Source organism: Oreochromis niloticus, linkage group LG9 (assembly GCF_001858045.2).
Source record: "Oreochromis niloticus isolate F11D_XX linkage group LG9, O_niloticus_UMD_NMBU, whole genome shotgun sequence".
Lineage (NCBI taxonomy): Eukaryota > Metazoa > Chordata > Actinopteri > Cichliformes > Cichlidae > Oreochromis > Oreochromis niloticus.
The window spans coordinates 14,715,455-14,742,795 of record NC_031974.2 but is presented as its reverse complement, the minus strand read 5'-3'; the positions used below and the strand labels follow the sequence as shown (position 1 = coordinate 14,742,795).

At 42.9% G+C, this 27,341-nt stretch overlaps 3 protein-coding genes across 5 annotated transcripts in view; 2 read left to right on the top strand and 1 right to left on the bottom strand.

The window, feature by feature from the left end:
* The window catches only part of smarcd3b (SWI/SNF related BAF chromatin remodeling complex subunit D3b), a 40,564-nt gene extending 30,343 nt beyond the window's left edge, over positions 1 to 10,221 (top strand). Inside the window, 7 exon segments of the mRNA XM_005448990.4 lie at positions 1,311 to 1,412; positions 1,704 to 1,865; positions 3,325 to 3,422; positions 3,929 to 4,064; positions 6,932 to 7,054; positions 7,483 to 7,584; positions 7,678 to 10,221. Of these exon segments, the coding sequence (XP_005449047.2) occupies positions 1,311 to 1,412; positions 1,704 to 1,865; positions 3,325 to 3,422; positions 3,929 to 4,064; positions 6,932 to 7,054; positions 7,483 to 7,584; positions 7,678 to 7,731 (777 nt within the window). The 3' untranslated portion in view covers positions 7,732 to 10,221.
* Positions 10,222 to 12,672: 2,451 nt separating this feature from the next.
* chpf2 (chondroitin polymerizing factor 2) lies at positions 12,673 to 21,009 on the bottom strand. Its single transcript, XM_003439250.5, has 4 exons — positions 19,592 to 21,009; positions 17,195 to 17,759; positions 16,925 to 17,107; positions 12,673 to 14,447 (listed from the first exon to the last, which is right to left on the bottom strand). The coding sequence occupies exons 1-4, from the start codon at positions 19,861 to 19,863 to the stop codon at positions 13,173 to 13,175; spliced, it is 2,295 nt and encodes a 764-aa protein (XP_003439298.1). The 5' UTR covers positions 19,864 to 21,009; the 3' UTR covers positions 12,673 to 13,172.
* A 154-nt stretch (positions 21,010 to 21,163) lies between these two features.
* Positions 21,164 to 27,340, top strand: LOC100691777 (ATP-binding cassette sub-family F member 2). 3 transcript variants are annotated; one of them, XM_005448995.3, is made up of 16 exons: positions 21,164 to 21,314; positions 22,112 to 22,262; positions 22,366 to 22,578; positions 23,117 to 23,299; positions 23,387 to 23,558; positions 24,519 to 24,614; positions 24,695 to 24,797; positions 24,996 to 25,091; positions 25,235 to 25,354; positions 25,750 to 25,839; positions 25,922 to 26,032; positions 26,112 to 26,174; positions 26,295 to 26,423; positions 26,503 to 26,706; positions 26,785 to 26,916; positions 27,047 to 27,340. In XM_005448995.3, the coding sequence occupies exons 2-15, from the start codon at positions 22,124 to 22,126 to the stop codon at positions 26,902 to 26,904; spliced, it is 1,839 nt and encodes a 612-aa protein (XP_005449052.1). In that variant the 5' UTR covers positions 21,164 to 21,314; positions 22,112 to 22,123; the 3' UTR covers positions 26,905 to 26,916; positions 27,047 to 27,340. The 3 variants fall into 3 exon arrangements, with proteins under 3 accessions (XP_005449052.1, XP_005449050.1, XP_005449051.1); XM_005448993.3 differs by having other exon boundaries at positions 26,785 to 27,340; XM_005448994.4 differs by having other exon boundaries at positions 21,264 to 21,363; positions 26,785 to 27,340.
* The last annotated feature ends 1 nt before the right edge of the window (position 27,341 follows it).

The window sequence follows — 27,341 nt, the reverse complement described above, 5'->3', positions numbered from 1 at the left end:
GGATTGCTTGCCAGGGTACTGCAAGACTGAGTTTTAAAGTGTTTTTCTTTTCCCTTTCTGAGTGGTTAAAGTAAAACAGAGATGTAAATAACATCAGAGGTTAGATGCTGAAGAGCTTCTGAAATGCAAAAACGACTTAAAGACAGAATAATATTGGGATAGTTTCATGTGACCAGGTGCTTATTGAATTTTTCTGCTAGCGATAGATGCTACTATGTCTCCAGAGGTTGCATTCAGCCGCACACCCTTTCTGTCTCTCTCAGCAGCTTGTGCATGGTTAGTTTGCAGATATTTAACCTCATACTAAGTTAGTGCTTCTGGTTTAAAAAAAAGTACTGCTAGTTGGCCTAAACATTGAAAACATCCACTTTTTTCTGCATATTTGCATTTGGGCCCCAATTGCATGTACCCACACAGGGCCAATAGCAGTTTTGCCCCTGGGGGCCCCGAAATGAGTTTTCTATAGGCAAACTCACTGTGCACTAACCATAGAAAACTCACATGGGATCCATGTATGCTAGCCCATGTGGGACCCATAGCAGCTTTGCCCTTTTGGACCTACAAGAGAGAAATCTGTGGCCTGGCCAAAGAAAACCCTCCACTCCGCTATCAGCGTCAATGAGTTGCAAAAAATAAAAATTCACCTTCACCTTGTTGTGAGGGGGAAACTGTCTATAGAGGCCAAAACGTAAACATGTTTATTTCTTGTTCTGAGGCACAAGAAACTTTTGGAGACACCCTCAAGTGGTCACTAGAGGAACTGCAGTTTATGGCTCTTCAGTTTTCAGCTGTTACTACCCCACAAAATCATGATTGAGGATGTGGCTAATAAGAGCTGTGGCTCAGGTAGAGTATGTCTGCTAATCTGAGGGTTGGTGGTTCGGTCCTCAGCTCCTCTAGTAAATGCAGCACAGCTCATGTCCTCTCTTAAACCAAAGCCAACGAGAGATTCTTTCCACTGCTTCTCACAGCCACCCTTTAACAATTTTTATGAAATCTGGACCATTCCTTGGCATTGCACATGTTAGCCCACTTAATTCTTTTTTTTTAAAGTATAAACTACATTATTTTTATGTCTTATGCCTACAAAAATCTGCTATTGTTATTTCAACTTCATGCTGGCTCTATAGTAGAAGTCGGAGGAATACTTCAGTCGTCTGGTAGTTATGACCTTGTGTAGGGAAATATGTGTTTTAATAGCTGAAAAAAGTGTGAAACGAGCATCAAATGAAGTAGAAAAAAACCAAAATGATTAATAAACCAGCTGAGTTTGGTTTGGTCAAACTGTGGCCTTCTGTTTGCTCTTTCAGTGGCACCGCACGCCCACCACCCAGGAGACGGACGGCTTCCAGGTGAAGCGGCCAGGAGACGTGAGCGTGCGCTGCACTCTGCTGCTGATGCTGGAATACCAGGTGAGGGCGCCACACCGTCTCGCTTCGATGCCCATAAATAGTCCGTTACTACGCCGTGACTAATCCGTGCCTTGAAATCAGCTGTTGTAGTGACAACCTGCAGGCCTCACGTAGCCGATAAACACCGGCCTGCACAAACATTACAGTCCATTTAAGACGCCATTTAAACCTGACATCTGTTTCCAAGCCGGGGAAATACGATAAGGGTGAATGATGTGATGGAGCTGATGTAAAGCCTCTGATGTGGGCGGCTGTAGAAAGTGCTGTAATGTGATTATGTTGTCTCCGCAGCCTCCCCAGTTTAAGCTGGACCCTCGCCTGGCTCGCCTGCTCGGTATTCACACTCAGACTCGCTCCTGCATCATCCAGGCCCTCTGGCAGTACGTGAAGACCAACAAGCTGCAGGACTCGCATGACAAGGAGTACATCAACTGTGACAAGTATTTCCAACAGGTGTGGACTCCCGGTGTTGCTGAAAATATGATTTCACCAGGGCAACATGAGCAGTATGTATATAAACTCCACCAAAGCCAGAGTCTTATCTTACAGTTTTAAGGAAAGGGATTTGGATCAGCACCATAATTTAACTGCTTCCTCCTCTGCCTGCGCTCTCCTAGTTTCATGAAACCTGGCTCGGTAGCTTCTGGGTAGACAAACAGCAGTGATCACATACCTCCACCTCAGCTCTCGCTTTGGCAGAGGAACAAATGAGCGCTCCATATTTTTATTCTTAGATACTACGAAAGTAGCTTTTCCATGTGTTCCCCTTTCTCTGACATTATGTTTAGTGTTAGCTTTCATGTCTTTGTCATAGGTAGGGTTATTCTGGTTTGCTTTGAAGGCTAGTTTTCCTCATGTGTCTTATGTTGCTTTTACTTCCTGTTCCTGTTTTACTTCTGGTTTTCCTTTTTCCCCTTTTGTGGGCTCATGTGTTTTCCAACCATGCATTCCTGCGCTTTGTTTTATGGTTTGGGCTTTTTTTTCCAGTTGTTCTGGACTAACTCTAGACTTTGGATTTGTTGGTTCTTTTAATACGGCTCATATTTAGTCTATTCCATGACAGCTCTATGTCTGTCGGTGGAGTATCACGAGCTATGACATCATGGAAACATTTAGGAACCACAGCATTAACATCAGCACAAAAACTGTGTGCCGAGAGCTTCATGGCATAGGTTTTCCTGCCCTCTTCATAACATGTTCTACCTTTTTTTTCCTGGCAGCCTGGTTTCAACTTAGTAACTCAACATTTCAAGTTACTTCCTCAATTTCATGTTATTTTCTTATAGGTTTGTAATAGTAACACCAGATTTTCCCTTCTGGTTGGCATAAAATGTTCAAAACAAGGTTCCACACCTCCTAGGCCTAGATTATACTCCATTATGGACACAGCTGGAGACCCAATGGCCGACTAATCAATCAATTAAGTTCCAGTGAAGGGAAATCTTATTGTTTCACCTCACCTGCATATTTTGGACAACTCTGTGCTTCCAGCTTTGTGGGAACAGTTTGAGAAAGGTCCCTGTCTGTTCCAGCATCACTGAGACGGTGCACAAAGTGCATGAAGGTGTGGTTGGATGAGTTTGGTGTAGAAATACTTGACTGGCCTGCACAGAGCCCACCTTTGGGATGAATTAGAATGGAGTCAGGAAACCAGGCTCTCTGGTCCAACACCACTGTCTGACCTCACAAATGCTCTTCTGGATGACATTTCCACCAGCTTCCTAAAAGAGTGGACATATGTACTGATAGATATAGCTGCAAATGTGGCACCAAATTAGAGCGAGATGTCATAAAAGTTCCTGTAGGTGTAATGTGTAGGTGGCCCAACGCTTTGGTCTGTCTCGTGTATGTCAGAAAATAAGGAAGAAGCATAACCGGTTCACTTTAAAAGGAAAGTTATTTTTATTTTTAGATTTTCGACTGCCCTCGGCTGAAGTTCTCTGAGATCCCTCAGCGCCTCACCAACCTCCTCCTGCCCCCTGACCCCATCGTCATCAACCATGTTATCAGGTAGATTTTCCCCCTTTAATGCACACAGAGGAGTCTCCGGTATGAAATATGCATCACAGAAGATAAATAACACAACCAAGTACTAACTGAGAAGCATTTTTACACCAGGCTTTGCATATTTATCCTTGCATTAGTACAGAAAAGGTGCTATTTAAAGAGATATTAAATTCAAAGAGCTTTATAGTATGAAAATGTGTCTACCTTGAAACTTTCTTCTGGATTTTTCATTATAAATAAATTAAGTACGGCATCATTTACCATTTTTAAAAAAAGAATATTTTAAGGCCAAACAATGTTTAACCATTACTGGGTGAGTTCACACCAGAGTAATGGGATGTGTGATGCAAGACTTTTAGGGGAGGTTATTGTTTTCTACACAAAAGGAAACAAATAAGAAAATAAACTTTTAATTTGGGAAATGTGTTGAACGACTTGAGGACTCCCAGGTGGATTTATTGAAAGCTTCCTCTTTTTAAAGATGCGTCTCGCTTCACATTTTCTTTCAGCGTGGATCCCAACGACCAGAAGAAGACGGCCTGCTACGACATTGACGTGGAGGTGGACGACCCCCTGAAGAGCCAGATGAGCAGCTTCCTCCTCTCCACCGCCAACCAGCAGGAAATTGCCTCACTCGACAACAAGGTGAGATCACCATCATCGCAGAATACTCTTTCTCTGTATAGCACACGTCTTCTTTCATGTTACACACTGTGTGGGTGAAGTTTGGGAATAATTCATTTTTCAGCTACGTTATTCACAAAGAGAACGGTTTTATTGTTGCAGTAGTTTGTTTGCTGTGGACTTCTCACCCAGCTGTGATAAACACGAAGGCTGTTATTTATGTTTCGCTGACAGATTTTAACTTTATAGCCGACATTGTTGTTGGAGCTGAGCAGGAAGGAAGGGTGGGACAAATAACCAGAAATACACGTGACAGAGAACATGTACTGCTGCTCGAGACCTAGTTTTCTTTGTCTTTTACAATATTTTGTCCAGCCGTTTTATATAGTACTGTGCAAAAGCCGTAAGTCACCCCTCGTTTCATTTATTTTGATGGAAAAATGGAAATTGGTGCAGTGATTTACTGAAACGTGCAAACACTTTTTTAATTCCTACAGCTTCTTCTTTTGTCCTCCACTTGTCCATTTGACATTAGTAAATTTTGGTGCCTTTTTGTGCTTGAATGGTTCATAAGCCGGTGTTAAGTGGCTGAATGAGGGAAAGAAATTCCTATGAAAAAGCTCAGGTACAAGAACTGGACTGAAACTGGGTGAAAAGGCAGTAAATTCCCGAAGAAAAACCTTTGAAAGACCTGAAAGCTGGAGAGCTTTTCCTCAAGACTACTTTAAAAATTACAAGAAAGTCTGGCTCCTTAGAAGTAAAGTACCAAGAAATTATAGGTGAGTCAAGTCTTTTGCATGGTTGTTGTGTCTTAATAATAGCAGAGGACTTATTTTTGAACTTCTGAGAAGACTCTTGATACTGCATGATGCAAGTCTTGCAAACGTCATTTCCATTAACACAGTTGATTTCTTGTGTTCAAGCTTCCTCCCACAGTCCAAACGCATGCTTTAGGTTAACTGATATTTCTAAACCGGCCGTGTGGACTGGTCACCTGTCCACGGTTTATCTAACTTCCTGCTCGGTGACAGCTGTTACGATATGCTCCCGCTCCTCAGCGACCCTGAAACAGACAAGCTGTTAATGAGATGGATGGATGGGTGGATAGATGGATCAATTTCAGTGTTCACCTAATTAAATTCGCCATTTTTCTAATACCAAATAGAATCTCAGAAGACATACCAGTGAGAGAATTATCAAATACAGTCCCGAGTCAGCACAAGTCGGTATGTTTTTATGTAAAATAATCAATTAAAGTGACCTGTAAAAGCACTGAAGGCTAGATAATCATGAATAATGAGTTAACTCCCTGGTGTCACATGCTTCTGTAGCAGGAAGAAAATATAAATATTTACGACCTTGATATTAAAATTCAACACTTTTATCAACATTTAAAACCTGCTTTGTATGTGAACTGTCTTGTTTTCTGCAGATCTGCAGGTTTAAAACTCAGAAAGTGAATACCTATCATAAAGCAGCAGATAAATACAGAGTTATGGTTACTTACTTAACATTTTGACCTTTAAAGCGTAAAATTACCTCCACGTTTGTCTGTGATGGCTCGAAAGCTAACCATAACTCCAAACATAGGCAACAATAAATTTGGGGAAACGAATAGAAAAACCATCCCCACTGACACACATCAAAAACTACTCACGTTTCCCCAAAAAGTCCGAAAAGATGGATGAAGCTTCTGGGTGTGAAAAGTGAAGGCGCTTAAATCTTCATTCTTCCTAATGAGCAGCAGGGGGCGACTCCTCTGGCTGCACAAAATAGTCAAATTGCAGAGAAGTCAGTGTTATTTTCCACTTGATCTGTGGTCTCAGTAAACACCTTCCACACGAGTTCATGGGCTCAATCGCACGTTGCAGACCGGATTGAACTCGGTGTGATTTTATTTTGAAAAACTACGGTCCCCGTCAGAGTGAAACGACGACTAACTTGGGATCCTGTGAGTCCAGAGCGTACAGTGTTCGCAAAGATGGTTAACGCTAGGAACACTCAACTTGAGACTTAACGAACGTACACTACCTCCATCCTTTATATACAGTCTGTATTTTTTCATACATCACGAGCCAAAAATCCCCTCCTTAGTAGCACCTTCATACACCAAAGTACCTTTAAACTCACCAGAAATTTGGTTAAATAGTGAACTTTAAAAAGATAAGAAAGTGTGTAAAATCCTTCGCCTTTATCAGGTGTTTAGATTTCCTCGGTTTTAAATTTGATCAATAAAATTCAAGAAAACTTGTAATACAAGAGAATACCTGTCAGCATGTCAGGAGTCAGTTGAGGCAGGTCAGTGAAAATTTACCCTATTCACCTTTCCAGGTGGTGTAGACTTCTGGATCTTTATATGCAGAGCCTGCCACGACAGAAACAAATGCTGGGACTTTTTTCCCTCCCACTCTTTGTCATGGTCAGATTGTTTTTTTCTCAAACAAACTCATTTGTTCTCAACTTTCCCCCACATTGTATGTTCCTTCACATTTATTCCCAGGACTTTGCTGTCATCTGTGAGTTCGTACGTCGAGGAGATGATAAATCACTGAAAAATTCAAAAATTGCAACAAGAAAAGTAGCCAGAAACACACAGGAGGAATAGACTGAACAAGCCAATCGCAGTAGAGTACAGGTTCTATAACATTTCCAGCCTACGGCGTAGATTTGACACAGAAGTTTAAGTCTGCTGTTAGCCTCTGTGCTGCTGAGGTCGGCAGCTTCGGATCAGAAGTCTCCGTCCTCCTCCCACTGTTAGATAAAGTCAGTTTTCCTGAGATATTTTGCTTTTCCTGCTAGATATTGTATCATTTTCACAGGATAATTGCAGCGTCAAATGAATAAACAGTAACAGCGCTGTGACGTGTGATGTGTGTGTTTCCGTTCAGATCCATGAGACCATTGAGTCCATCAACCAGCTGAAGATCCAGAGGGACTTCATGCTGAGTTTCTCCAGAGATCCCAAGGGCTACATCCAGGACTGGCTCAAATCCCAGAGCCGAGACTTTAAGGTTGCACACTTCTTTTTATATCTATCAGGCCTGCATGTTAGCCGACAGACGTCCTGTGGATGCTGAATGAAAGTGGAAAATAAAAAGCAGAAGGAGAATTCATTAATGTAAATTAAAGAAACTAAAGTGAGTGGGGGGGTCATTTAATAGTGATGATTTCTCTTTGGCTGACATTTTAATTGCACTAATGGGTATTCATTTGCTTTATTCAATTAATAACTATAATTACTGTTTAGCAATGAATGCACAAACTAAAAGCCCAAACCCAGCTGGAGTGCCCTCAAGGCTTCAGTTTGGCAGTTTTTGAGATGAACTATCGGGGAACAAGCGGATCGATCGCTGCCCGCTGCAGACTACATAGATTATTTTGTTAATTAATGCTAAAAATAGACCTGCTTGTAACGGCTGTGTCATCTCTTCGGCTGCAGTTAATGACAGACGTGGTGGGGAACCCTGAAGAGGAGCGGAGGGCGGCGTTCTACCACGAACCCTGGTCCCAGGAGGCCGTCAGCCGCTATTTCTACTGCAAGGTGACTTGCGGACACCTTTACCTGTAAGCTCTGCTTCCATATGTTCACATGACAGCAGTCAGATTTACCTCCTTCTGCTCTCCCCCATGACAGATCCAGCAGAGGAGACAGGAGCTGGAACAGGCCTTAGCGGTCCGCAACACCTAAACAAAAGAGGCCCTCCTGGATTCCTGAATCTGATTTCAGAGCCGCTCGTGTGTGTGTGTGTGTGTGTGTGTGTGTGTGTGTGTGTGTGTGTGTGTGTGTGTGTGTGTGTGTGTGAGGTCATTGCTGATGTCTGGTGAATCCTTAAACCTCTACAGTCTAAAGGAGGCTTCATCTCAGAGGTGACTAATCAATTTCATAGCTGTGTTTTGAAGTTAAATCAGTGAGGAGGGGTTCACCAGACAGCAGCAGCGTACTGTGGTCCCCCATCTCCTCCACGTCCCGTTTTAGCGCAGGACTGCGAAGGCATCGCGGTTGAAAGCGTGGATTCAGCCCCTCGGAGGTCGACGCCAGTTTCCGCTCTGTAAATAAACGTCACTAGAAAAGCTCCCTCTCGACCAGCTGCTCGCACGCCACTGTGTTTTCGGATTCTTGTCTCAAGACTGTGCAGTGACAAACGCTCATGACGTAACCCGCTGACACAGTCAGACCCCCCGCGGCTGCTCTGGATGAGTCTTTATTTTGTTTTTTTATTATTTTTGGAGAGAGTGCTTTTCCTTTGTCCTCGTTAGGGGGAGAGCGTGCTCGAATTGTTGATTAATTACACCAGCAAAGTCGCGACGACAGCGTGACGCACCGGGTGGTTGCACAGGATGCCGCGTGTAAACCAGAGGTGTGGATAGAAAAAAAAAAGAATAGAAAAAAAGACTTCTTTTTACAGTAAATTAACCAAACTGAAGTATTATGACATTATCAGCTCCATCTGTTTATACTGTAGTAAGAATAAGTGTTTCAATGAAGGGAAAAAAACAAACAGTATTGATCCTGAACATAATAATCATAGAGAAACAGATATGCCTCTAAATGTTCTGTCACTCACTGCCTCTTTGTCGCGTCGTACTTTTTGCCCGTTAGCGTCCCGAAGGTTTTACCAAAGGTTGCAGCGAGAAGAGAGAGCGATCACTGAAACAGACATTGGCAAAATCCCAGACCTGGGTTTATCAGAAACGACTGAATAAATCCAAACACGCCAGAGTATTTAAAAAAAAGTGCTACCAAAAGCTTTCCTTAACTGTTGAATTCTTGCAGTGAACTTTTAAGCTCAGGTCTGTGGATTTTTGTCTATTTCTGCATTTTTTTATGTTACGAACACACGCATTAAAAGAAAAAAAGAGATGTGAATGTAAATATGTTTTTTTTTTTCTTCCCCTTAAGAGGGCCAGCTGTACAGTATACGACAGACTATCTGTGTGTGCGCGCGTGTGTGAGCGTGTGTTTGTTTTGGAGGATTTCGGGAGGGGGTGTTGCAGTATGGGAGCTCCATGAGTTTTGAGTTAGTAGGGCAGGAATGTTAGTGTTCTGCTGTGTACTATCTTGGGTTCGGGGTGATTTATTTTAGGTCCATCCCGTGTGCATCGTGGGAGCTGGAAGCTGCAACAGAGAGAGAGCCCTCCCTCGCTCTGAGTCTCAGTAGCTGTAACTCGTGATATAATCTGCAGCGTTCTCATGTTACACCTGTTTTGTTTTTTGTTTTTTTAAATGACACTTGAGTTGTATGTATATGTTGTAATGTCAGGATGGAGGATTTTCTTCTCTGCAGTTTCTAGATTGGGTGGGTGGGTGGAGGGAGGGGGGGATTTCTTTGCACTGTGCTGTAACTCTTCGTTGGGACTCTCTTCATCACTGTTGAGATCCCTTTTATCATCCCAGCGTACTCAAAAAGGCGATTGGACGATTTCACGATGACCTATGCATGCTCCATGGACGTTCACTATCACACCTTGCGAGACGGTCTGTGTAAATATGAAAAGCTGGCATGCCAGTGTGTGCGTGAGTGTGTGTGTGTGTGACGAGAGCGAGACCCGTCACATTTGTTGAAATGCCTTCTGAAAACCTTTTTTGCCAAAAAAAACTACAAAAAAATCCAACATACCCTACCAGCAACTAACTGTAGGTGTGACTTTTCTGAGCGTGTTTTTGTTACTAGGACTAAATTATATTAACTGCACTCTTTAGAGGCGAAACAGTAGTCATAGGTAGTATCTCGGTCCTGTGTCTGACCCAGTGATTTTTTTTTTTTATTATGATTTTGTTTTTCTTTGTATGGATGGCCGAGGCCTTCACGTTGTTGTTCACTAGCACCCTCTTGTGGAGGAATCTACGAGCTGCAGCTCCTCGGCTTCGAGCGGCGTCTGATAAAAGTGTTAACAAACTGCTGTGTCTTCTGTCACTAAACCCTGGCGTACTGTTGACATGTCTGTCTCGATCCGTGCATGTGTTCCCGAAGAGCGGGAGCTGCTCTTTTTCTCTGTTTACACTGTTGTCAGAGGGTCGCCGACAGGAAGGTTATAGTATACATAATGCTGTATATCTGTAAAGAGCAAAACTTGTTTGGTGATTACATACTACAGAAAAAAAAAAGGGAAAACAGCTGTGACACTGCGAGACAGCCTGGATGTAAATAAAGAAGCGCTTGCCAAAGTTTGTAAATGACATGAGCTCTAATTTGTCTTCTTTTTTCACAACTTCATTCACACTCAGTTAACAGTTAACCTAACATGCATGTCTTTGGACTGAAGGAGGAAGACGCAGTACCGGGAGAGCAGGGAAACTCCACACTGAAAGGTGCTGGAAACATTCCTCAGAGATTTTGGTCCATGGTTACATGACAGCATCACACAGGTGCTGCACAGCCATGATCAGAATCTCCTGTCCCCACCACATCCCTGATCTGGTGACTGGAGCTCATTTGAGTGCAGTGAAACTAAGAGTTTAGTATGTGATTCCATAAAGCTCTCAGACTTTAGGGTTTTACTTAAACATTTAATTATAGAAATACTTTTTTGCAATTTGAAGAAAAGTCTTCAACTCTGTGGTCCATCTGCAGTTTTTTTGGCTCAAAGATAAGTGAAACCCTATTAGTTACACTGCGTAGAAACTCAAAACCACCTTTTACTATACAACATGATATTGTTGCATAGATATGAAACCAGTTTCCAAGTGTTTTATATTTACCGGTTTTTGTCTACAGTGTTTCACAGGATTAGATTAGTTGGATTGTCTCGGTGGGAGTTGCAGATGTTTTGCCATCTCACTTGTCACAAAGGGATTCATTCCTTAATTTGATTCCAACTTTTATTCTTACTTTAACCAAATAACACTTTAACGAACATGTGGTGGTTTTAATAGTTTCTCTGGGAGTGACCAGAAGTGACGGGATTAGAAATAGTTATCATCAGAGGGACAGCTCAGACTGAGTGGTTTGGAGACAAAGGCGGAGATGCTTTGGGCATATGGAGAGGAGGGATAGTGGATATATCAGAGAAAGGATGTTGAATATGGAGCTACCAGGTGGGAGGAAAAGAGGAAGACCACAGAGAAGGTTCATGGATGTAGTGAAAGGACATGGAGAGAGCTGGGGGTGGAGTGAGATGGAGGGAAAAGATCTGCTGTGGCGACTCCTAGAGGTCTGCTGTGGCGACTCCTAGAGGTAAACATCAGGAAGAAGATGATTAGGCACAGAGTTTGTATAAAAGACAAAACTTGCCTTTTAATCATCTGGACTTTCCTTGAACTTTAATTATTATTAAAATTAAAAAAAATAATGGATAAATATGAGGTGAAGCAAAGCTGCCACAGCCTGGTGAGGAAGGATGTGGCTACATGACAAACACGGGCTGAGAGGCAAAACTGTACTGCACTGTAATCATTTTATTGATGAGTAGAAGACCAAATTTCACCTGAAATTAAAATGTTATTAATTTCCCAGCTTACAGTTGAAGAAACTGCCTGCAGCTGGGTTTGTGAGTTCTTTTCAATGATCGGGTTTAGCTGCTGAGTTATTTAAATGTAATTTTTGGCCCTTAGAGCAACTCAAGGTGAGTTCCATTAAGTTCTATTATATTCAAGAGAAGGCTGACATCTCTACAGGTGATACATCCAAAATGGAAAGAACTCTAAACTACAGAGCAGAGGAGAAAGGCATGAATTATATGTTAGGGTGAAGTGTCCTGGCTTAGTGAATAGCAGAGTGATTCTGTATTGTATGAGCTGATTTGCTTTTCACTCCTGCAATCAAACACCAGCTAATGCACACGTGATCACAGGGAGTCCAGTCTCCGTGAGCTCTCTCATTGTAAAGGCCTTTTGAATTTTTCAGTTTCTCCAATTAGCTGCAGAATAAAGCAGGGGGATTGCACGGCCGTGCTGTACACTCTGGCTTTGTGCCCTGCCTCATTGGTGGGTTTCGTTTCTTCCATGAGCCAGGCGCTCCTCAGAGGTGGCACACAGGCCTTTTATTGTTCACTGGCCTCACCACGAGGAAGCAGGTGGAGGCGCTTCCAACGGGGAGCTGCAGCAGTCGCTGTAATGCTGACTGCAGCTTTGCTCCCGTCTCAGAAAGAGCTCCTTTCACTCTGCTGCTCCTCTGTTCTCCCGAGCCGACAGGAGAAAGGTGAGTGAAGTAAGCCTTTCAGCCCGTTTAACCACCGCCATGTCAAGGTTAACCACCTCAGCCACTGCAGACCCCGACCCTCCCTTCGGGCACTGAGTTCACCCCCCCCAAAAAAAGACGTGCATGCAGAAGACTTGCCAAAACTCAAGGAGGCCCGGGCAGGGGTGGAGATTCACTGACTTAATGCGAGGAGACGAGGCGGGGCAGGCAGCTTTGGAACAAACTGTTCACTGCCTCTGGGGCTCTCTGCAACGCAGCTTTTGGGAAAACTGAGAATATTACAAGATGCATTATTGTGAATGTGAACACACCATCTTTACTGACCACAGAATCTTTTCTGGCTTTTCTTCAGCTCTGCCAAGCAGACAACAGATACCTCCAGGAATAGCTGTCCAAGCATGCCGCGTACAGATCCTATAAACAGTTGCCTTTTGTCTAATGAGACTGAGCCTTTTACACTGTGAGCTTGAATGAATAAATGAAACACCAACTCTGAGCAGAAGTATCACTCTTTAATACCTCTTAAAGAGAACACAGTTTAAAGAAAAGGCAGCTTGTTTCAGTATTACTTAAAAAATCCTCACAAAAGGAAGACTTATGGCTCAAGTTTTTTTCCCCTCTTATTAATTTCTAACAATGAAGGCTTATGTTCATTTATTATTGTCTTTAAAAAAAAAAGAAAAAAAAAGGGAGGCTATAAATATTGTTGTTCGACTGGAATACAAGTAACGGCTTCTCGAAGTGATGTTAACATCAGTAATGGTTCAACAGGTCTGGACAAGACAAGTTTAAAGTTACACAGTCATAAGTCAGAGGGTTTATTTGCAGCCGCTGGAGTGTCAAAAACAGTCCTGACTTCTTCCCACCTTGTTCGGGGGTGAGAATTTCAGTGTGTGGATGCAAGAAGTACCACGTTTAAAAAAGAAAAAAAAGAAAAAAGAAAGAAAACAAAAATCACATTCAGTGTCCTTCAGTCCGAGCTCTATGTGCTCTACGTGCTGTTGGCCTGCTCTTGCTCAAACAGAGCCATGGCTAGATGCGAGCGTGACCCCAGACCCTCCAGGTTGCTGAGAACACAGCGGTGGTAGATGTCCTCGCTGAAGCGGGGATTGCATGTCCGCCGCACGTATTTCTGAATCAGCGCCGGCTCTACTGCTCTGAACACATGCAGGCCCGAGTAACGGACAAAGATGTCGTACACGTCCATGCTTTCCAGGAGCTCCTCGTTATCCAGGATGTCGGCAGCCATCTTCGTCCGTGCGGTCATGTAGTCGGCGTTGTAAAAGCAGGCCTCGTCGAAGACGTGCCGGTCAAAGTGGCCGTCTCGCAGCGACTCCGAAGCAGCGGAGGAGGAGGCAGCAGAGGGCTGCTGGTCACGGTAGAGGACGGCGGGGTTGTACTCCTGGAAGTGGATGGGGAAGAAGACTTGCCAGTTGCTGATGGCATTCATTCTGCAGCGGTTCAGGAAGTCAGCGTTGACCTCTGTCCAAACGCTGGCCAGGAAAAAAAGTGTGTCCACCGGGTGCTTCTTGGAGATGATGTCCATTAGCTTGACCTGCGAGGGCACCTCGGTCTTCACGCTGATCCAGGGGATCTTCACGTCTCCGTAGCGTTTCTCCACTTCCCCAATCATAGCCTTGACGCCAGCAAACACGTCAGTCTGACTGACTCTCTGCGCATCGAAAGGATCATAGATGAACAAGAACGTGAGTAAAACATTGTCATGGGTGTCCAGAGTGTTCATCACGTACATGTCCAGGAAGTTCCCGACATAGTCCTGATCCTGGGCGGTGACAGGCAGGATGACCTGCACCCGTGTCGCCTCTGTCACATAAGGCATGGGGATAATCTCAACTGAACTTAGAGGTCGCAGCAGGTTGACTCGTTTGGCAATGACCTGGCTGTGGCCTTTCTGAGTGTAGGCCTCCAGCGCGAGGTCCAGTATATACTCCATACCACGCGTGGGATCAAAGCGACGGTACCCGTTAAGCAGACGCCTCTTGCGGAACCGTAGCTGTGGCTGGTAGCGCTCGTTGAGACGCTCGATTGCAATCTCTAGAATTGCATTGACGTCGGCGCGGTTGACACCTCTCAACTCACATTTGGGGGAGCCGTCGACGCACGAGTAAATGTGCTCTTCCGTAAAGTACTCCCAGTTTATGACCTCAAAACGCGTCCTGGGTTTGAAGGGAGGGTTGATTCCTATCGGCCACGTCACTCCAGCCTTGCCCTCTGGTGTAAGGTCACTCAGGTTACTGATCTGCATCTGATGAGTGCACACAAAAATTAGAAATGCATCAGAGGTGTCTGGCACAACTTCACCTACCGTCAAAATGCAGGAGAAAAGCATAAAGTCTGCACTGGTTACAGTTGTTGCTACACTTGTAGCACACAAAACAACTTTATTGTCTGACCAAGGTTTTTCGGCTTGAGGTCTTCATCAGGGTCACCATAAAGAGTACTACAGATATTTTAAACAGGGTAACTTTGGAGTAAAAAAAATACAAAACAACCAATCATAAACCAATCTCTTTATGACTGATGTTACCCAGTTACACTCAGCCAACCTCACCAATTGGTTGAGGATTGCTCATTTTCCCCCAGTGACCTCAGGTTACCATGAAGTTGCTGACCTGTGACTGAGGCCCAAGGAAGATTTCTAATGGAGTGAAGAGACCCTGAAGTATCCGAACAGCAGCGGTGATAAAGGCTTCAAAATTCTCAAAAATTAAATAAAACATGCTTCCTTTATTAACAGAGCATAAGGAAAAAGAATTCATAGCAACCCAACTATCACTACAGATAATCAACATAACTGACAGGTGGCACAGATCATGTAAATGTTAATTAAATATGACATAACCTGATATGTTTAAAATCCTCAGCGACAGGCTGTATTGTTGTGATAAAACCAGCTTCCTATAAAGTTGTTGTCTTGTGTGAGCAATGTAGGGAGTTAGACTGGATCATTTCACCAGCAAAAGAGAAAACACGAGTTGACAAGATGAGCAACTAATATCTATTTCCTCTTTCACCTGTGGTTCTTTTATATGACCTGCATAAAAGAAGATGGTAAGAACACGTTGGGCAAAGTATCTAAGATGGGCAGACCCTTGTCATCGACATCCATCATGACATTATTAAAGAGCCTTGTCTAAGCCAAGTCTTTTTACAGCCCTTCCCTCACGGTTCTTTCCATCACGGTCGAGGAAAGTTGATTTGGAAAAGGATGTCACAGGTCATTTTTTTATTATCAGATTATTCATCTGATTAAGGCCACAAGCTGAAACACACCAGTCACAACAGTGCTGTTGTTTAATATATAGCTCTGTACAAAAGTCTTGAACCACCGCTCATTTTTTAATATTTTGCTTCCAAGGAGCCAGACTTCATTATTTTCTAAGGTGGTCTTGAGCAGCAATTCTCCAACTTTCTGTAGGTCTTTCAAGGTTTTACTTTGGACACTGGCTACTTTTTCACCCGTTTTTAATCCAGTCCATGTACCAGACCAGTTTCACAGGAATGTCGGTTTTTGTTTTTCTTTAAACCACTTAACACTGAACTATGAATCACTCCAGCATAAAACATGCACCTATTTCAAGGGATGAATCACTGTTGTGTCTACACATAACAATTTATGAAAGAACCAATTTTAAATTATATATTCAGACACTTTGTTACTAGCAGCCTGTCACAAAACCACAATTTCTTCAGCTGAATCTATAAAAATGTCAACGATAACAGTTTGACAGGCGTAAATTTGTATTTTTACACCAACAAAGTGATTCCCAAACAGCTATTAGCTGAAAACCTATATTTTCAGAGAGGTGCAGAAATGCATTTGGACCCCAGTTGATCCATCCACTGTTCAAAAATGGCTTCAGTGAAAAGGTGGCTTACGAGAAACTATTCTTAAGGAAGGGAAACAGGGAGAAAACGCTCAAGTATGCCAAATTACACAATAACCGAACTGAAAACAGTTTATGGAGTGATGAATCCAAATTTGACATTTTTGGTTTAAATCATTGTCAGTATGTACGGAGGAGGTCAGGAGTGTCTACACCCATCTGTAAAACATGCTGGAGGCTCCCTCGGGTTTAGAACTGCATTACAGCCAGTGGTGTTGGAGATCTTGTCAAATCATGAAGACAGAAAAGTACCATACAGTATCATGTGGAAAATATGTAATTGGCAGCAGTTTTATTTTTCAGCATGACCATGATTCCAACCACACTGTCAATAAATTAAAAGATATACTGTATTTCCATGTATGTTTCCATGCAGCAGTATTTCCCACTTTTGTAGTAAACTGTAAGTAAATGAATGGTGGCTTAAAACGTTCGCACAGTAGTGTACAACAAGTGTTCCTTGTGCTTTAACCAGTATACACAAAAATTAACCAGAAGAATAAGTCATGTCTAATAAAGTCATGACTTATTTTATAGCTCTGTGGTGCTGTAAGCTATATTTAACCTTAAGTCAAAACAACTCTAATGAACCGTCATTAGCAGCTACTTTAATTACATAAGGCTTCTCAGGGAGATCATACTCGGCACAACACCACATCCCTTCTCTTGGTTTTCTGGCATATAAATATTGTTTCAGTCAGGAATTTGTGGCTCAGGTCCTGAAGAGGGTGTGGTGTGAGGAGAACAAACTGTATACAAAATTTTGACTAAGAAGTGATGAGTCAGGCAGAAAAAAGTGTTTATAGGAGCGAAAAACGAAACCTGTATTACAAACCTGCAGCTGCTGGATCTGCAGGTAAGTCCATTCTAGCTCAATGTGGCTGAAGCGTTTGTGCAGTCGGTACATGAGATTTGGGTCAGACACAGGATGCACTGTGAAGGCATTTTTAAACTCTGGGCTATCTTCACGCTCTGGGTCTGCATTTTTCCCAAGCTCAAAATAACGGTAGGTCATCTCCTGTGAAAAACATGCACATATAAATATTAATATAGCAGACAATCCTCCTACTGATTAAACTACTTATATCAAGGTCTGTGTTTTTACCTGGTGCACTTCCACACAACTCATACCCAGGTAGTCGATAATGCAGCGGCCCAGCCACTCATCAGGCCTCACGCTGAGGATGTCATTGCGGCAGGTGTCGAGATGGGGCTGCAGACGGGCCAGCAGACTGCGGGACAGCAGGTAGCCATAGCCTCCGTGGCAGTAACGTGCCTTCTCCTCACCACCGATGAACTCCTCTGCCCTGCCCATATACAGGTCCTGACCTGCGCTGAGGTGGCCCACCAGCTCCGACAGCCGATCTGCTTGCATGTACGTGTCATCCTGGGCTAATAGGAACCAGTCGTATTCTGAGCCATAGTGCTGGTGGAGGTGGCGTACCGTCTCATACATCAGCCACACCGGGCGATCGTCGCCATGGGCAACCACAGTCATCCCGTGAGGCACCTTGGGGCTGCGCAGGCCTGTGAAGAAGAAGGTCCGGTGGAAGTGGTGGGCAACTGTGCGGTTCACCGCTACGGCCAGCGTGTTGAGGGTGGCCCGAGAAGTGAGCACGCCCACCAGGAGTCGCTCTCTGATGCCCAGTTCAGTGTGGATGTATCGTGTTCTGAAGAAAGAGGGCAAAGAGGGAGCAATTACAGCAAACAACAACAACACCGATGCATAAAAAGTATCTTCTCATTAGCGTGAACTTGTTTCCATCACAAGATACTAATGTGATGCAGATACTAAGTGGCTATGAAATAAAAGATAATTGGATAGAAATGTTTGTGTAGGTGGTGTCTTTTTGGATTTAAAGAAGGAATTTGATACCAAGTTATTTTATCTGAACTGGCACTATTTAATTTTTCTGCAGAAAATGTTAGTCTATGCTATGGATGTTATCAAATCTCCTTTTTTTGCGTGTTCTACAGGAGTCCCACACTTCTCCATACCCGGGCCCCTTTCATTATCACTTTATAGCAATAATCTACCTATTGTACGCCAAAATGTTAATATCCAAATGTATGCAGATGATCTCTGGAAAGCATACTTGACTCCTTCAGAGTCAAGGATGGTAAATCATACATTTTATTCAATAGTAAAAATTAGCATGCACGATGTTTTCAAAAGAACCAGTGAATGAGCTGAAACAACACTTAATAAAACATATATTTTTTGCGATGATGTCAACGGTACTTTTAAGGCTTTTATGGGCAGTATTTTCTATGGAGGCATTTACACACAGTTATATCTAGACAAGTACTTAAGCTATGCCAGTTAAGTTTTTAGATTCTGCTACTATAAGGAGCTTCAAAAGAGTAGCTAAAGTTCCACATAAAATTCTGAGAGTTTGAATTTGCTTGAAAATTCATCATCTCTGTAAAAAGAAAAATTTCAATGATAGCAGGATTAAATCTGTAACACAAATTCCCATATATGAGGTGTACTATTATATCTCCCCCCTCCAAAATTGGTGATGGTCATCTTTGAAAAATAATTCACATTTTTATTTATAGGCAATTTATGCCCAAATTATTACACCAGTGCAGTCTTTATCGAAAGAAATAATGAACCACGAAAATTGAAATTCAACCAGTAGACATGGAATGACCCATAAGTCAGTTAATTTATAAACAAAGGACTGAAGGTAGGATTGGTAGCAAGAAGAGACTCTGGGTTGCCACACAGGAAAACCACATTTGTGCAACTGCTGTCAACAAAGGGAAGCAAATTCTAAAATGACTGATCAGTTGGAGGCACGTTTCAAACAATGACTTATAGCAAATAAGATCTGTTATTTCACACTCTGCCCAGTATGATATGTTATATTTTCTTGTATATCTATTATTTTTATATTCATGTCAGTCAAAATGCACTGATCCTGCTAAATAATGACAATAATAATTACAGTGCTTCACAACAGAAAACAGGGGAAAAAAAGCAAATGAAACACCAAATTGAAAGTAAATATAAATAATTAAAGAGGATTGATAAAAATAAAAACTGTAAGCACAGGAGAGGCCTGCTTTTAAAAATATGTCTGTAAGAAGCATTTATAAAACCACAGTGAGCTGGCCAATCAGATCTCCTCTGGGAGATTATTCCAAAGAATGGTTGTACTGACAGAGAAAACCTAATCATCCTTGTGGGATGACTATCAGAGCCAGTAGAAATAAATAAAAAGGATAAGAAATACAATTTTAAAAAGAAAACTGATGCAATCTTTTGCATCAGTGGGTTTTATGAAGGAATTTGGGGCATAATCTGTAATCTCCAGGCCACCTATTCTCTGTACCCCCCTCAGTGCAATGAGAGCACTGCAGGGGGGAATTAACTAAATGCAAATCCACACTGTGTGCAAAAAGTCTCAAGCTTCTTTAAATTAAAAGTCGAGCAATGCTTCCTGTGATCCTTCTTTAAGCACCTGGAAACAGGGACCATACCTCCCGCACTTACCTGAGGACCTTCTTGTGCGGCTTGTTTGGGTCCTTGTGATAGGGCACTATGCGTGGCTGAAAGTCTGCGTCTCCAGCTCCGTCTCTTGAATCTCTGTGGCCCTCTCCCCCACCCAAAAAGCGCCTGCCATTGCCCAGCTCATCTCCACAGGAGTCCTCCGTGTCTCCTTGGGTCCAGGACACCATCAAAAGACTCAGACTGCATCCAAGAGACAGCCCCAGGATAAGGGGTAAAGCAGGCCTGAACAGGGCCAAAAATGAGGAGAGACGCATGCCTGGCAGTTACGAGCTACACTTATTGTGGCTGTGCTGGGAAAAAAAAAAATTAAAATCCCAACAACAACAAAAAACTAGAGCGCTGATAGTGCCAACACTCCTGCCATATGTTAACACGTCTTTGATAAATCTGAACCGAAATGAGTGCAGAAAATGACAGAAAACTGGCTTAAAATTAAAGTCTGTTCCCAGTCCCTTTCAGCGAGGTAGTGAAGTTTCTACTCAACCTATAACGAATGATTAAATCTAAACGTTACATGTTACAGCACTTTTAAAAATGTTTTTTGTTTGACAAATGCAAGAAATGTAGTTTTTATCCAACGTCACAACGGAAGATGACCAAACTGTAAAGCTACCGGAATGAAGCACTTTGTTCATCTAAAAGATGAAATGCATACAGATATTTTCGCATGATTAACAGTCACTGCGAGTCAAAATTTTAAAAGAACAGAAAAGAAAGAAAAACTCAGTTAGAAATGTCGTTGTCATAAAAATTGTGTAACGTTACTGCCTTTTTTAACCGTTACGTTAATTAGCTTAACTAGTTTGGGATGGCGTTAGCTAGAAGCCAAAGTCAGCTAACTAATGCAGCTAGACGATGAACTAGTAAAGTTAACCGTTTATCTGGTTACCAGTAATAAAAGACAACCCGAAGCGAGAATACTCGGAAGTATGAACCCCACAGTATCGTTTTCCACCGGAGGAACAAGCATTAGGGAGCCGAGCTAGCGAGCTAGCGTCGAGTCCGTTGTTTCCGTACACAAACGACGATCCATCTCCACGAACGCTGACTCGAAGGAGATCCCATGTTTCACTGCTCATACCGGGGGGGAAAGCCACGAAGCACAGCCGTGCACATTGTCGCCCATCTCCGTCAGTTTCCTGACTTCCTCAAAAAATCTGAGTGCCACACAGACAGGGCTGAAACAGCGTCCCTCTTCAACCTCATCACCGACCGCCGAGTGCTGCCGCAGCATCACCCCCCGACTGAGCAGCTACCGGCAGATCTCTTCTTAGTGAAAGAAGTACTTAAAAATAAATTCCCCCTAGAAAATCACATTATATGAACGCACGATTTTGTTAGATACGTATCAACACAACATCTTAGTGATAAGAGGGGGAAAAGAAGCCTTATTAGGATGGCAAAACCTCAAAAATGCAATATCTACCCATTAGTCAGTGCCAGTTTTCAACTCATAAGCCGTCTCTTTAGTTCAACCTAAGAAATATATAAATTTGGCTTATTTAGTAGTTAATTTAAGGTTCAGTTGATAGGTAAAGGGACATTTTTACTGCAGTCCCACGAGAAGAGGAGGGGACTTACATCTTCACCGCCCTCCTTGACCATATATGGTCCGTCTGGCGGTTTGGCGAGCGGCTACATCCACCCGGCGAAAGTGGACACGAGACTGTCGGTGTGCTCAAGAGAACAGCGGTTCATTATTTAGGTAAGAGAGGGAATAACACCGTATGAGAGCTGCCAAGGTTGTATGACATGTAAGCTGTCTTTTCTTAAGATAAACACAGATGTGGGGATAAGCACTAGTTAGCCGATGTGAGAGTTTTTCGAAGCTACTTGGGGCCCTGCGTCAAGTTAGCTTTAGCTGCTCAGGCCTGGCTACCGTTGTTAGCTTAGCTAAGGGGCTAACTGGCTAAATAGCCGGCTTATAAAAACTATTACGATTTACTTTTTATGTTTGACACTCTGGGCTCCTTAGACCATGATATTTATTGTGGTTAGTTCACTGTGAAGTGACAAAGTGTGACGTGTAGGCTGCTAACAGCTATGCTATCAAGCGTTATACCGCAAAAAGCCCAACGTGCGGGCAGGTGGGACTGAAAGGAAGCAAAATGCGGGGTTGGGGAGGGAGCATTATCACCGTTATTACTGTCATTTAAGCTGTCCTTAGACATTTTAGGCCTTTATCTCAACGTTAGCCTACCTTTTAATGTCAGCTGTAAATTGGTGTTAGACGGCGAGTTCAATTACCGGCACATTTTTAACATTATGGTAAACCGGCAAGTGTACCGAGGTTGGTCCTGGCGCCTCATTATGTAAGCGATTAGTCATTTTTACCCTTATTTATACTCTGACATTTAACTGGTAGACTAAGACCAATTGGAAAATTGAGAAACCGTTAAACAACTTATGATCACGATGCTCCTGACACACTGCGATTCTATTTTGATCTTAGTTTCTTCTTCATCCATGTCATTTCTGTGTTTTTCTTTTCCTATGATGTAGCATTGCACAACCATGCCGTCTGACTTGGCTAAGAAGAAAGCAGCAAAGAAGAAGGAGGCTGCCAAAGCTCGCCAGCGCACCAAGAAAACTGAAGAAGTAAATGGGGAGAGTGAACAACAAGAGGCCCAGCTTAATGGAGCAGAGAGCAATGGTGAGAAGAAGACTGAGGAAAAGCACTGATTGCTGACTGGATTTGTCAGCTTGTGGCAAATTTTCTGACTGAAGCTCTCTTGTTTTTTTAAATATATGTATAGGTGTTGAAAATTTGACAAAGGAGCTGGATGAGTTTGAGCTGCGGAAAACGGAGGCCCGGGCAGTGACGGGTGTTCTTGCCTCCCACCCTAACAGCACTGATGTCCATATAAGCAGCCTGTCGCTCACCTTCCATGGTCAAGAGCTGCTTGCAGACACCAGCCTGGAGCTGAACTCAGGCAGACGCTATGGCCTCATTGGTCTCAATGGCACAGGTAACTGATTTATCCTGGAGCAGGATGTTTCTATTAGGACTTTAAACACACAGACATTAGAAACCAAAAGGAAAAAAGAACAGCTGTTTCAAAACCTAGTATTTCATTTGGGCATCTGGCCCTTTAGCCCAAAGGGAAAAACCTGAATAATTGATATGAAATTAAAAGGTTCATATTACAGGAATTGTATAAAATTGACATTAGGCTTCAACCAATGATAGGCAAATGACAACATGAAATGGTTGGATCCCAAATTAAACCTTCCTGAGTTTTAAGGATTCGAAGCAAGTACCAATGAGAGAGAAAGATGCTGCTGACTGACACATCAGGGGGTAGGGCGTAAATGCATTAGAAGGTTCAAGCAGAAATCTTGGCAGCTTTATGGCCCACCTGAGGGCCATGGGGGTGGCCAGTAGGGAATCTCTTATCAACACTGGTTCTGCTACACTTCCTTGTGTAGCTTGCATTTGTCAAATGTTCGTCTATCACATCCCACAAAACATTGTTCTCTATATTATTATTTTTTGTTTTCTGCCAGGAAAATCCATGCTGTTGTCAGCCATTGGACATCGTGAGATTCCCATTCCAGAGCACATAGATATTTACCACTTGACCCGAGAGATGGCCCCCAGCGAAAAGACTGCTCTGCAGTGTGTCATGGAGGTGGATGAACAGAGGATCATGTTGGAGAAGGAGGCAGAAAGACTTGCCCATGAAGACTGTGAGTATTCAAATAAACTGCAGGAAGTTGAAAAGTCTCTCTAGTTATGCTTTAGCTGTATTATAAATTTCTCTTTTTTGTAAACAGCTGAGTGTGAGAAGCTGATGGAGCTGTATGAGCGTCTGGAGGAGCTGGATGCAGACAAGGCGGAGATGCGAGCCTCTCGGATCCTCCACGGTTTGGGTTTCAGCACTGCTATGCAGCAGAAGAAACTGAAGGACTTCAGTGGAGGGTGGAGGATGCGTGTTGCTCTGGCCAGGTAAACACAACTGGTATAGTACTGTACCACTGAGTGACGGTCATCCTCGTCTCTTCAGCATTCAACTGATCCGGTGTCCCTTGACAGAAAAACACACAAGATAAAAGCAAACTGTAGCAGTGTGTCCTGACTTCACTACCATACAGGAAACTAAAGTGGGCATAAGTTATAACTTCCTCTGTATGGTCACGATAACAATACAGCGAGGGGGATAAGGTGACAATGTATCCATTAAGGTAGCAGTATGAACCCTCTGTAATGTGTCGCCCTAATACAAGAGAAACAACAGTTGTCTCAGTAGCTCTGGTGTGAGTGACACAGACTGGGGAGTATTGCGTTTCTAGCATCTCCTGTTTGACAATGGAATAATTTGGATGACTAATAGGTATTGGCATGAGAGCCAAAGTGGTATTAAGTCCTAACATTTCAGTCTGTTTTGTGTAAAATATCTCGCCTGTCTCTCGATCGTCATTGTGCCCTGCCTATACACAGTATTGTATTATAGTATGGTGTGGAAAGGAGAGGAGATAAACTAGTGTGAAATTGATATTTATATCCACTATTATATTGAAACAAAAGCGGCAATCCTATTGTTTTGCTCATTTAATAACGAAGCTGGTTCAAACACACTCATTTCATAGAACTTGTGCATGCACTCAGACACAGTTACTGGAGTTGGATATATGTCCTGGTGTAAACATCAAAGTACAGAAAGACCAATTAAAGTTATTTTGAATATATTGGTTAAATATTGCTTTGACCTTTACCACTTTTGCTGAAGATCCTGAAGATCTTCATCCATCGCACACAAAGCACAGGGCTTTTTGTAATTTTAAAATGTGAAAGCAGGAGCATTCAAGACTAGTTTTGAGCTTTAGATTTCAGGAGCTTATCTAAACAAACTATCAGTACTAGTATTGCTTTAAATTCAGCTGTAACAGCTGTTTGACATCTTTCTAGGGCTTTGTTCATCAAGCCCTTCATGCTGCTGCTGGATGAGCCCACTAACCACTTGGACCTGGACGCTTGTGTGTGGTTGGAGGAGGAGCTTAAGTCGTAAGTTTCCCCTCTGCTTCCTTCATTTAAGTCGGATGTGGATTAAGACTCATTTTGATCAACTTGATGGTTTTTGTCAGGTTTAAGCGAATCCTCGTGCTCATCTCACACTCTCAAGACTTCCTGAACGGTGTGTGTACCAATATCATCCACCTGCATCAGAAGAAACTGAAGTACTACACGGTAAGGGCATGAAGCTGAAGTGACTGCCAGAAAGGAAAACACCCTGAGCATGCTTTTTAGGCTTCCAAGTATCATGAATAGATTGCTATATATGTAATCACATAATGCTGAATAGGGAAACCAGAGGCAGGCTGTTACTAAATATGTATCTGTGTGCCACCCAGTTGGATGACAGTGCAAATCTATTTTCATTATAAGGGTAACTATGACCAGTATGTGAAGACCAGACAGGAGCTGGAAGAGAACCAGATGAAGCGCTTTAACTGGGAACAGGACCAGATAGCACACATGAAGGTAAAAAAGGGACATCATGTGGGCACGTGTCACTGCCTGATTGGTACAGAGACTTGGGCATCCTTTTATGAATCAGTTACTGTTGCTATAGCCACACAGTAACACTTGCACTCAATTATCTTTTTTGCATCCCAATTTTCTAGAACTACATAGCCAGGTTTGGTCACGGCTCTGCAAAGCTGGCACGACAGGCACAGAGCAAAGAGAAGACGCTGCAGAAGATGGTTGCATCAGGCTTGACTGAAAGAGTCGTGAATGACAAGGTACAGTAACTGTGGCCTATTAAATGTAATCTTTTTTTCTTTTTTTAAACTTATAGTATCAGTTCACAACAATGGTTGTCACAAGCCAATTTAAACTGTAGAGCCTAAAATACTGGGGAGAGAACCCAGTCAGATGATCCTGAGAGCTCCACTTGGTGACAGTGGGAAGGAAGAACTTCCCTTTAACAGGAAGAGGGTTTCCTGAATCTAATATGAGAGCTGGTTTGACAAGAGGGAATGTTCTACCTCCTATTCTACAACCTTTGAAACTGTTGCTCAGCTTGCAGCCAGGCAGTTGTTTTTCCAACTTCTGGATCAGTAATGTATGTTTTTTAGGGACTGTGGTTAGTGGTGAAACCTACCAACTTAGCAGTAACCCTTCCTGTTTCCCACAGACTCTGTCATTTTATTTTCCTCCCTGTGGGAAGATTCCTCCTCCTGTTATCATGGTTCAGAATGTGAGCTTCAAGTACAGTGAGAATACAGTGAGTATAATGCATTTATATTTTCCCCTCCCTTTAAAATATGGATTTATTTAGCACACTCGGTGATTTTTGTTTCCTTTAGCCGTACATATATAAAAACCTGGAGTTTGGTATTGACTTGGACACACGCGTGGCTTTAGTGGGACCCAATGGAGCTGGGAAATCCACATTGCTGAAGCTGCTTATGGGAGAGGTAAGGCATCTTTATCATCAGCTTAGATCTACTCCCAGTTGATTTCAGAGTGATGAGGTTTATTCTCTTGTCTCTGTAGCTCCTACCTTCTGATGGTATGATCCGCAAACATTCTCACGTCAAGATTGGCAGATATCACCAGGTAAAACAAATCTTTTGAACATACTGCACAGGGTCCATCTGATTCATGGCATGTTAGACACTGGTGATGGTGGGTGATACAGTTAAAGATAAATGTGTGGGTTTTTAAATATTTCTCTAGCACCTGACTGAGCAACTGGAGCTGGACTTGTCTCCTTTGGAGTACATGATGAAGTGTTTCCCTGAGATCAAAGAAAAGGAGGAGATGCGGAAGATCATTGGTCGCTATGGTCTAACTGGGAAACAGCAGGTAGGATGGGGATACTTTCCCAGAACTTCCAGTACTTTTGTCTCCTCTCTACCATTCTGATATTTGAAACATCTTCCAGGTCAGTCCAATCAGAAACTTGTCAGATGGTCAGAAGTGCCGGGTGTGTTTTGCTTGGCTGGCCTGGCAGAACCCTCACATGCTGTTCCTTGACGAGCCTACTAATCACCTGGATATCGAGACGATTGATGCGTTGGCAGAAGCAATCAACGAGTTTGAGGGTGGTATGATGCTAGTTAGCCACGACTTCAGGCTAATTCAGCAGGTATGGACCGATCACTCAAAGCTTTCATTTAGACCTTGATTAGAAGTGGCGCTGTACTAACGGTGTCCCTTCCTGCAGGTGGCTCAAGAGATCTGGGTCTGTGAGAAGCAGACCATCACAAAGTGGAACAGAGACATCCTGGCATACAAAGAGCATCTGAAATCAAAGATCGAAAAACAGCAGGCACATGACATCTAGAGGAGCTTCACGGTGAGCCACTCCTTTATCTCTCATCACGGATTTGACCCGCGAACTCCTGAAGGGATGAGCAGGAAACGTCCAAGCCAGAACTAAAACGGTCTCTTGTACATGTTGTACTGTATTTCCATCGGTTTGACAGTGCTGCACCGTGCTGAACATGACCCAAACCCCCTCCGCTGTTCTCTGATTGGCTGATTCACCCGAAGCATCTCGGTGCATTTTGGAATGCATTCCATTGTGCTGTCTTCATAGGAAAGTTTTATTTTTCCAGATGTTCTGTTTATCCCAACATGTATGCAGCAGCTTTTAGGTCATATTTTATATTTAAAAGTTGACTTTTTTTTTCCCCCCTCCCTATGTAAAAGAACAGTTCTGCCTTATTTAACAATGTAATGCAATAAGTTTGTCTGAATAAATGGAACATTAAAAAACAG